This window comes from Gorilla gorilla, chromosome 7 (assembly GCF_029281585.2).
Source record: "Gorilla gorilla gorilla isolate KB3781 chromosome 7, NHGRI_mGorGor1-v2.1_pri, whole genome shotgun sequence".
In the NCBI taxonomy this organism is placed as follows: Eukaryota; Metazoa; Chordata; class Mammalia; order Primates; family Hominidae; genus Gorilla; species Gorilla gorilla.
In genome coordinates, this window is record NC_073231.2 from 27901079 (window position 1) to 27911510 (window position 10432).

At 45.6% G+C, this 10432-nt stretch overlaps 1 protein-coding gene across 1 annotated transcript; it reads right to left on the reverse strand.

The window, feature by feature from the left end:
* Window positions 1-2425: 2425 nt before the first annotated feature.
* NKX3-1 (NK3 homeobox 1) lies at window positions 2426-6690 on the reverse strand. Its single transcript, XM_019031878.4, has 2 exons — window positions 6329-6690; window positions 2426-5363 (listed from the first exon to the last, which is right to left on the reverse strand). The coding sequence occupies exons 1-2, from the start codon at window positions 6612-6614 to the stop codon at window positions 4945-4947; spliced, it is 705 nt and encodes a 234-aa protein (XP_018887423.1). The 5' UTR covers window positions 6615-6690; the 3' UTR covers window positions 2426-4944.
* Window positions 6691-10432: the final 3742 nt, after the last annotated feature.

Below are 10432 nucleotides of genomic sequence, written 5' to 3' on the forward strand. Positions count from 1 at the left end.
GTCCTTCTCCTCAACCCTGCCTTCCTCACTTCCTCCCAGATGTGTCCCAAGCACCCTCTCAAGAAAGCTTCTGTGTGCAATTCCCCATTCACTGGAGCTGTTTCCCGGGCACCTAAGCTAAGTGACTTTCTCATAATGGCCACTGTTTCCTTCAAGGTCAGCTTTAAGATGTGTGAAATTAACATCACCCTACAACAGTAATTTGCTTTGATAGAAGGAAAACATTGTTGTTAGATGCAAGTCTCTGACATTCATTTCCCCTCTGACAGCTATGGTTGGCCTTCCTAAGGAGGCTTGGGGAGAACCAATGGGACCACAGATGGCAAAGCTGCAGTGGCTCTAGACACTTTCACCAGAAGTAACTTGAGAGACAAATTGAAGAGAAATTCCAGATGCCACGAACATGTGGCATGCTAACTGGGATTGCTGGATGGCATGCTAAGGGGAGTTGCGAGAAGAAGAGGGGTGTGAGATTAGCAGAGATATTGAAAGAAAGTTGGAAAAGGGACAAAAAGAGGAGGGAGAAGAGGACTTTCTTAAGGGATGGGAGATTTTTATTTAATTTCCTGGATTAGTTACTTTTTTTTTTTTTTTTTTTTTTTTTTGAGAGGGAGTCTCCCTCTATCGCCCAGGCTGGAGTGAATGCAGTGGCACGATCTCGGCTCACTGAAAACTCTGCCTTTCGGGTTCACGCCATTATCCAGCCTCAGCCTCTCGAGTAGCTGGGACTACAGGCACCCACCACCATGCCTGACTATTTTTTTTTTTTTGTATTTTTAGTAGAGACAGGGTTTCACTGTGTTAAAAATCTACATCTGTTAATTAACTGCAAGTGTCTTTGTAATTTGAGAGCTCATGGCCTTCCAGGGGAGGGGAGGATGGTTACAGATTTGTGCAAAGAGGTAAATCTTACAATGTGAGCATGCCAAGAAAAGCCTCACCTGTGTGTACATGTGCTTAAAGGATTAGAGCAAAGTTTGAAATTATGATATATTTTCTTTAGAGTAAGCACCTTACTCTTTAAGCTTCTATTTCCTTGAAGAAGGGAGGAAGAAACCATCAATTCTTGAAGGTAATCAGGTGCATGGGATTCTCCTCTTGTGGGATTTAATGAAGGTTTAAGTGCAGGGAGATGAAGGATGTGTTGTTTATGTTTTATTTTAACACATTAATAAAACCTATTTTTCATACTTGTGATTCCAGTTCAAAGGCGTCACTTGCAAGAGGTCTATCAGCTCTGGATGAAGGTGACATTTTTTGCGAGATGCAGGAGCCAGGGAAGTTATAGTGTGAGGGGCTAGCGGAACATAAAACGGGATTTTTTTTTTTTTTTTTTGAGACAGAGTCTTGCTCTGTCACCCAGGCTGGAGCACAGTGGTGTGATCTCGGCTGACTGCAACCTCCGCCTCTCGGGTTCCAGCGATTCTCCTGTCTCAGCCTCCGGAGTAGCTGGGATTACAGGCGTCTGCCACTACGCCCAGCTAATTTTTGTATTTTTAGTAGAGACAAGGTTTCACCATGTTGGCCAGGCTGGTCTCGAACTCCTGACCTCAGGTGATCTGCCCACCTTGGTCTCCCAAATGCTGGGATTACAGGCGTGAGCCACCGTGCCTGGCCAAAGGGGAACTTTTAAAGAAGGATTGCTGTAGTCTTTGTGTTCCCTTTAAGGTCTTCAAGAAATGTAAAGTAAATACTTGGTTATTTTTTTTTAAACAAAAGGTATTCCTTGGCTGGAGTAGGTGATTATTTAAATGTTTTTATTTTTATTTTTATAGGATCGGGGATACAAGTGCAGTTGTGTTGCATGGATCTATTGCACAGTAGTGAAGCCTGGAATTTTAGTACCCACTGCCCGAATAGTGAACACTCTACCCAGTCGTTTTTCATCCCTCACTTTCCTACCACCCTCCCACATTTTGGAGCCTCCAGTGTCTCTTATTCCACTCTGTATACCCATCGTTTAGCTCCCATTTCCAAATGAGAACATGCAGTTTCTGACTTTCTGTCTCTGAGTCATTTCACTTATGATAAGGGCTTCTAGTTCCATCCATATTGCTGCAAAAGATGTGATTTCATTATTTTTGATGGTTGCGTGTGTATTCCATGGTATATATGCACCACATTTTAAAATCTAATCATCTGTTGATGGACACATAGGTTCAGCCCATGATGTTGCTATTGTGAATAGTGAACAGTTGATTATTAGACTGAAAAGGCCTTCCTCGCCCATGACTTAACATGAACGAAGGACGTTGCATTTATAAAAGGATGGCCATCACCAGCTACTGGGTAGGCTGAGGCTTTTGATCACCATAGGTTGCAATTGGTGTGTTAGGTGGACGAGGGCAAGAGGATATGGTAATTAGAAATATCTAAGTTACATAGCATGTAGTTTTTAGGAAACTGAAAATCACACACACATAAATCTAATAAAGACATGGGTACTTTATTTTCAAAACACTCATATGTTGCAAAAAACACATAGAAAAATAAAGTTTGGTGGGGGTGCTGACTAAACTTCAAGTCACAGACTTTTATGTTACAGATTGGAGCAGGGTTTGTTATGCATGTAGAGAACCCAAACTAATTTATTAAACATGATAGAAACAGGCTGTCTGGGTGAAATGGTTCTGAGAACCATCCAGTTCACCTGTCAGATGCTGATAGACTAGCTCTTCAAATGTTTTTCTACCAGTTCAGAGATGGGTTAATGACTAGTTCCAATGGGGAAAAAGCAAGATGGATTCACAAACCAAGTAATTTTAAACAAAGACACTTTTTTTTTTTTTTGCAACGCAATATACTTCACAGTGAAATGTGTAATCCTTGCAAATTGCAAGTTGAAAGAATTAAATCCAGAGGAGGGGAGAGAAAGAGTACTCAGTAGGGACTGAGCACTAAATGCTTATTTTAAAAGAAATGTAAAGAGCAGAAAGCAATTCAGGCTACCCTGCCTTTTGTGCTGGCTAGTACTCTGGTCGGTGTCAGCAGCACGTGGCATTGAACATTGCAATGTGGAGCCCAAACCACAGAAAATGGGGTGAAATTGGCCAACTTTCTTTTAACTTATGTTGGCAATTTTGCCACCAACAGTAAATTGGCCCTTCTAATAAAAGAAAATTGAAAGGTTTCTCACTAAATGGAATTAAGTAGTGGAATCAAGAGACTCCCAGGCCTCAGCGTACCTCATTAGTAATTGTTTTGTTGTTTCATTTTTTTCTAATGTCTCCCCTCTACCAGGTCACCTGAGATAACAGAATGAAAATGGAAGGACAGCCAGATTTCTCCTTTGCTCTCTGCTCATTCTCTCTGAAGTCTAGGTTACCCATTTTGGGGACCCATTATAGGCAATAAACACAGTTCCCAAAGCATTTGGACAGTTTTTTGTTGTGTTTTAGAATGGGTTTCCTTTTTCTTAGCCTTTTCCTGCAAAAGGCTCACTCAGTCCCTTGCTTGCTCAGTGGACTGGGCTCCCCAGGGCCTAGGCAGCCTTCTTTTCCATGTCCCGCCCATGAGCCCTCCACTGGACAGCTCAGTAAGCCTGGCCCTTCATTCTGCGCTGTGTTCTTCCTTCTCTATGAAAATCCAATACCTCTTACCTCCTCTGCATGCAAAGATTCTCAAGGATTGTCAGACTTCAAACGTAACAGCAGAACCACCAGAAGGTCCTATAAATGCAGCAGTGACCTTCTCAAGCTGTCAGGTCTTTAAATAGGATTTGGGATTTAATGCTATGTATTTTTAAAGGAAAGAAATAAGAGTTGCTAGTTTTAAAAATGCATGTCTTTTAGCCAATTCAGAATCTCCCCCAAACTTTTTTAAAAAGTCAAGACAGATAAAGCTTTCGGGAGAGAGAAAAAAAAAAAAAAAAAAAGACCAGATCTCGGGCTAAATAAGCGAGGCATAAGTTAGGTGCAGCCAGACTAAAAATCTGGACTAAAATGAAGCCCTTTAGTGAGTAATTGCTGCAAAAAGGAACACAAAATTTTAAAAGGAGGGAAGGAAGAATTATGTTGCCTCTCAGGATACAGTATATATGATAGCCTGAAAACTCCAGGAAACTTCTGATTCTAAATTCTCCAGCCCAAGGGAAAAAAGTTGAGAAGAGGCCTTTCTACTTTCTGCTAATAAAAAAATGCAACAGCCCCTAGCAGCAGTGTGGAGACCCTCCTTAGGCCCCTGTCTTGGACAAACAGAGATTCTCCTGGCCCGGCCCCCCCTCTTGCAGTGGAGTTCTGTTTATACAGCTTGTCTTAAAATCACAGCGAGTGCATCTTGTTCTATTTGGGCCACCCTGTAAATACTTAAGTTGGCATACCATTTTAAAAGGAATAAAAAGGAATAAGAAAAGCTGATATTTTCATCTCCTCCCACCCATCTCCCCCTCCCATGCAAATGTGTGCTGAGCATGAGGGCGTTCTCTTGGAGACTCTCTATTTGCCCCTCTCTTTTACAGGGACAGAGAGAGCCTTGGCCATATTCCAAGGCCAACAGGAGGCTTCTGGACTTAAGTTTAATTCAGCTGGTGACATCCTCATCCTGGTTGTCCTTTCTCCTGTTAGGTTTGCTCTTTCAGAGTTGATATTCAGTGACACAGGAGGATGGAGTTGCAGAACAGAATCCTCGGGTGTACAGCTCATCCAAAATCATACAAAGTGCTGGAAATACCACTTGATTTTCCCTCTCTCCCCTTCAAACAGGTAGCCAGAAGCAAAAAAAAAATGACCTACAGTATGCACTGGGGGAATGACTTAGATATTAAAACTTTCACTGTCTCTGTTGTTTCATTGTCTCACCAGTGAAGAATCTGAGATTTCCATGCAAATCTCCAATAGCTTTGGTGTGCACACCTCTTGCTCCCTGACCTTGGCCCCTTGTGCTTTTCATAGAGACACCCTGGGGAAGGCAGTGTTTGATCATACATGGTTGTCACCTGAGCTGGCATTACCAAAAAGCTGGGCTCCAGCTGCCCACACAGTACAGGTATGGGTAGTAAGGATAGCTGTTATACACCGAGACCAGGGAGGCCCGGGAGAAGGCCTCCTCTTTCAGGGCCGGCAAAGAGGAGTGCTTCTCCAAGTCTCCCAGCTCCGAGGACAGCTGCTTTCGCTTAGTCTTATAGCGTCTGTTCTGGAACCATATCTTCACTTGGGTCTCCGTGAGCTTGAGGTTCTTGGCCAGGTGGGCCCGTTCAGGGGCCGACAGGTACTTCTGATGGCTGAACTTCCTCTCCAACTCGATCACCTGAGTGTGGGAGAAGGCAGCTCGGGAGCGCTTCTGCGGCTGCTTAGGGGTTTGGGGAAGCCTTGGAAGGGCGCCTGAAGTGTTTTCACAGTCCAACAGATAAGACCCCAAGTGCCTTTCTGGAAAAGAGAGTGGGGAAGGAGGGATGGGAAGACAAAAGTTACATGTTAGCAGGGAAGAGAACAGAATTCAATCCACCCTTATCTCTTTAGTGAGTGAACAAACAGCCCACTGTCATCGTGGATACATTTCACTTTTTTCACATGACTAAGGAGCTCTCCGGAGTGAAGAGTGAGTAAATATGTTTATTACGCATTCATTTTCTAAGAATCATCAAGAACCCAAAGTTAGAGGCGTTTCGTGGTTGAACTTTCTCCCTGCTGTCTAGTAGAATTAGATGGGGATTCTGGATCTGTGTGCTGAGGAGAGGCGGGAGAGGGAGGCAGGGAAAATGCCGTGGAACAAGATATCCGAGAAGGCCAGACCAAAAGACATCCGGTGTTAGGATCCAGGTGGGCAAGAGAGGGCTTGTGCCACTGGAGACGCAGAGGCAGGCTCATTCTGGGCTTTAATTCCCTCTTCGCTAAACGAGGCGTTCGGTCGCCTCATCAGAAGTGACAGGAAAGAAAATAAGTGGACTCTCTCTCCTGGACACCGGAGGGAACCCCAAATGTACCGCTTTACTGCCCACGGGATTGGGAAGCACAAGGAGGCTTTGCTGGTCAACCCCTGCTTTGTCACTGTTAATAAGTTATTATTAGTTCTCATAACTACCCGGGGGCTGGCGCCGATCGCGGGTGGCGCGGGGCGGGATCCGCTCCTGGGACGGTGGAGGGCGGTGGCGCTGCGGTCGCGCCGGCTTCTGAGCCCCGGGGAGCGGAGGGCACGGAGCCGGGCGAGTCCTGCGGTGTCAGAATCCTGCGCCGCCCTGACGCTGGGGCTCAGGGTTCATTCCGGGGGCGCGCGCGTGGCTGCGGAGGCGGGAAGGTCCCTCTGCCTGTCGCCGCGGAGCCCCGCGTCTCTGCACCCCGAGCTCTGGGGGGTCCGCCTTGGGCTGCACCCCTTCCCCGGCCTCGCCGCTTACCTGGCTCGGTCTCTGCCAGCGTCTCGGCCTCCTCCGGCGCGGCGCGGGGCCCAGTGCTCAGCTGGTCGTTCTGCGCCCCGGCGCGGCTGCGTCCTCCCTCTGGCTCTGGCTCTGGCTCCGGCTCCGGGTCGCGCTGTCTCTGGCTGCTCGTGCGGCCGCCTTGCCGCTGCGCGCCGTCCCGCAGGATGTCCTGGATGAGGAAGGACGTGAGCGGCTTGGACGGGGTCGGCGGCGGGGCCCCCTCCGCTTTCGCCTCCCCGGGCCGCGGCTCCGGAACCCTGAGCATCCCGGCGGCCCCGCTTTGGCCCGACTGCACCCGCCCGGCCCGCACCGCTTTCACTTTCCGCCTCCCGGCTCGCTTATAGCCCAGCGGAGCGGGCCGCGCCGCCCTCCCATTGGCCGCGGGACGGGCCGCGCCGCGGATTGGCCGCCCTGAGCCCCAGGTGACCCCGCCGATCTGCGAGCCCTGAGCACTGCCCCTCTCCGCTCCTCCCTAGGGGATTCCTTCCCCAGTTCCCTCTCCTTCCCCAATTCCCTCTCCTTCCCCAATTTCCTCTCCTTCTCCAGCTCTCCTCCCTCCGCTGAGCCGTTTTCCCAGGCCAGGAGCGCACCCGAAAGCGGGGCTCCTCTGCCCCAACCCACCCGCAACAGAGAGAAGCTCCTGGGGATGGGATGATCAAGACAAACAGTCCAGTTAGCTCTTCAGGACCGTCAGAGCCAATTACAGGGGATGAGCACGCAGTCACTGCAGCCGCGCGGTACCGTGAGAGTTCTGGGTGCTCTCTCTCTCTGGGGGAGATGGTGCAAACTCAGATCTGCAATATCTACGATCTCAAAGAGGCATGACAAGTAGGTGCAGCCAGACCCCAGGCTGAAAGAAGGAAAACACCTTTGCCAAAGCCTTTTCCCGTTGCAGAAGTGGTTTTCTTTGGTGGTTCCTTTATCCGCAATAACCTGTTAACTTTCCTTCCTCCCCAGACACATGACATACCATCGTTTTGAAAAGTTTCCAGACGGATGGAAGGCGTTTTAGGCCAGGACACATGCAAAAACTGCATTTAAAAAAGCAGTTCAAAAGAACATCAGCATACTCTTTTTCCAGATTACCAACTGTTAACATTTAACCCATTGGCTAAACAATGGGTTAGCCAAATTGGTCCAACCGGTACTGTGACTGGACTGGACGGTACCGTGACAACAGACGAAAGTGGAACAGAGATGATGGAAGTATTTTCTTTCCTTGTCTTTTCTCTTCTTTTTTTTACGGACAGGGTCTCCCTCTGCCGCCCAGGCTGGAGTGCAGTGATGCCATCATAACTCACTGCAGCCTCGATTTCCTGGATTCAAGTGATCCTCCTGCCTTGGCCTCTCAAAGTGCTAGGACTACAGGCATGAGTCTCAGCGTCAGGTCGATGATGGAAGTATTGAATTAATGTTAAATTTACTGAAATTGCACACTGTACTGTCAGTGTACAAGAGAATATTTTTAGGAAATAAACACGGAAGTAAGTAGGAGCAAAGGCACAAGATTTATGAAACTTACATCAAATGGTTCTGAAACAAGGATGCAGATTGATAGATCCCACGCCATAAAGCCAATGGGTTAAATGGTAACAGTTGGTAATCTGGAAAAAGGGTAGGCTGAAGTTTTTTAGAACCATTTTTTAAATGCAACTTTTTTGTCTGTCCTGGTCTAAGACGCCTTCCATTCGACTGGCAACTTTTCAAAAGGATGGTATGTTATGTGTCTCTGGAGGAAGGAAAGTTAATAGGTTATTGCTGATAAAGCGACCGCCAAAGAAAACTACCTGTGCAACGGGAAAGACTTTGGCAAAGCTGGTTTTCTTCTCTCATCTTTTCAAAGTCTCTTTATATTAGAACATTCTTTAATGTTTTCTTTTGAATCATTGTAGATTCACAGGAAGTTGCAAAAATAATACCTCCAGTGTCCTCCAATGACATCTTATACAACTGTAGGACAATGTAGAAAACAGGAAATTTACGTTGGGACATTTACAGTTAACTAGACTACAGACGTTATTTATTTATTTATTTAGAGATAGGGTCTTGCTCTGTTGCCCAGGCTGGAGTGCAGTGGAGAGATCATGGCTCACTGCAACTTCAACCTCCTGGGCTCAGGAGATTCTCCCACCTCAGCCTCCTGAATAGCTGGGACTACAGGTGTGTGCCACCCTGCCCAGTTAATTTTTGTAGTTTTTGTAAAGATAAGGTTTCACCCTGTTGCCCAGGCTGGTCTCAAAGCCCTGGGCTCAAACAATCCTTCCGCCTCCACCTCCCAAAGTGCTGAGACTACAGGTGCGAGCCACTGTGCCGGGCCTTATTGTGGTTTAAATTTTTAATTTGCATTTCACAAATGCCTAGGGATGTTGAATACCTTGTCATGTGCTTGTTTGCCAACCATATTTCCTCTTTGGTGAAATATCTGTTCAAGCCTTTTGCTCATATTATAATTGAATTTTTCTTTCTTTTATTTTTTAACCATTGAGTTATGATAGTTCTTTATATATTGCTGTTTTTAAGTCTTTGTTTGGTAGGTGATTTGCAAATATTATCTCCCAGTCTGTAGCTTGTGTTTCCATCCCTCTAACAGGATCTTCAACAGAACAAAAGATTTTAATTTCATTGAAGATCAATTTATGAATTTTTGAATTTTACAGAATGTGATTTTGATGTCCTGCCTAAGAACTCTTTGTTTAGTCCTAATACTGAAGATTTGCTCTTATGTTATCTTCTAAAAGTTTTGTACTTTACTCTTAAATCCATGATTCCTTCAGAATTAATTTTTGTATATAGTGTGAGGTTTAGATTGAGATGGCCTCCTTTTATTTCTAAAATTGAGAGTTGGGTATGAATTATTTAATAACAAGTGCTGCCATTTGGAAAATATAAAGTCCTATTCTTTTTTTTTTTTTTTTTTTTTTTGAGACGGAGTCTCGCTCTGTCGCCCAGGCTGGAGTGCAGTGGTGCAATCTCGGCTCACTGCAAGCTCCGCCTCCCGGGTTCACGCCATTCTCCTGCCTCAGCCTCCCGAGTAGCTGGGACTACAGGCGCCCGCCACTGCGCCCGGCTAATTTTTTGTATTTTTAGTAGAGATGGGGTTTCACCGTGGTCTCGATCTCCTGACCTCGTGATCCGCCCACCTCGGCCTCCCAAAGTGCTGGGATTACAGGCGTGAGCCACCGCGCCCGGCCTAGAGTCCTATTCTTATGACAAAATAAATTCCAGACAGCTCAAAGATGTAAAACACGAATGAGCACGTGAAAAAAATATTTTAACTACACTTCATCAGTGAAGGAATGCAAATCAAAATCACATTGAGACAAGCCTTTTCCACCTTTCAGATTGACAAAAGTTAAAAAAAATGGATAATGTCCAGTGTAAGTGAGAGTGTGGAGGAACAGCTGCTCTCATACAGCCATGCACTGCATCATGACGTTTGATCAGTGACAGACAGCATATATGACGGTGGTTCCATCAGGTTATGATACTGTATTTTTACTGTACCTTTTTATGTTTAGATATGTTTACATGCACAAATTCTTACCATTGTATTACCTTTGCCTACAGTATTCAGTACAGTAACATGCTGTACATGTTTGTAGCCTAGGAGCAATAGGGCATACCATGTAGCCTAGGTGTGTAGTAGACTACATCCATCTAAGTTTGTGTAAGTAGCTCTATGATGTTTGCACAGCAATGAAATTGCCTAACATTGCATCTCTCAGAACATATTCTTGTCCCTAAGGATGCATGACTGTTTTTGGATGACAACTTGGGAATATTTGTCAAAATTAAAACTGAGCATATCCTTTGACACAGCTATTCTGTGTTTGGCAATGTGCCCTAGAAGTGCACAAATACACAATGTATTGACTTGGGAACATATCTTCAATTTGGTCAGAGACTGGTTCAAGCTGCAAAGCATGCTATAGATGAAAGCCATTGTATAAAACAGCACTATAAGTTACCTATATAATGTTTTTCATTTGAACACTTTAACATACAGAATACATCAGGAACAAGATTTATACATAAGTATTCTTTTTTTCCATAGAGTAGTTACCTCTGCTCAGTGAGGTGGAG

Coding starts and splice junctions, on each gene's coding strand:
- NKX3-1 (XM_019031878.4), bottom strand. CDS start 6,614: ATGCTCAGGGTTCCGGAGCCGCGGCCCGGGGAGGCGAAAGCGGAGGGG. Junction 5,364..6,328: donor GCTGGCAGAGACCGAGCCAG/GTAAGCGGCGAG, acceptor TCTCTTTTCCAG/AAAGGCACTTGGGGTCTTAT.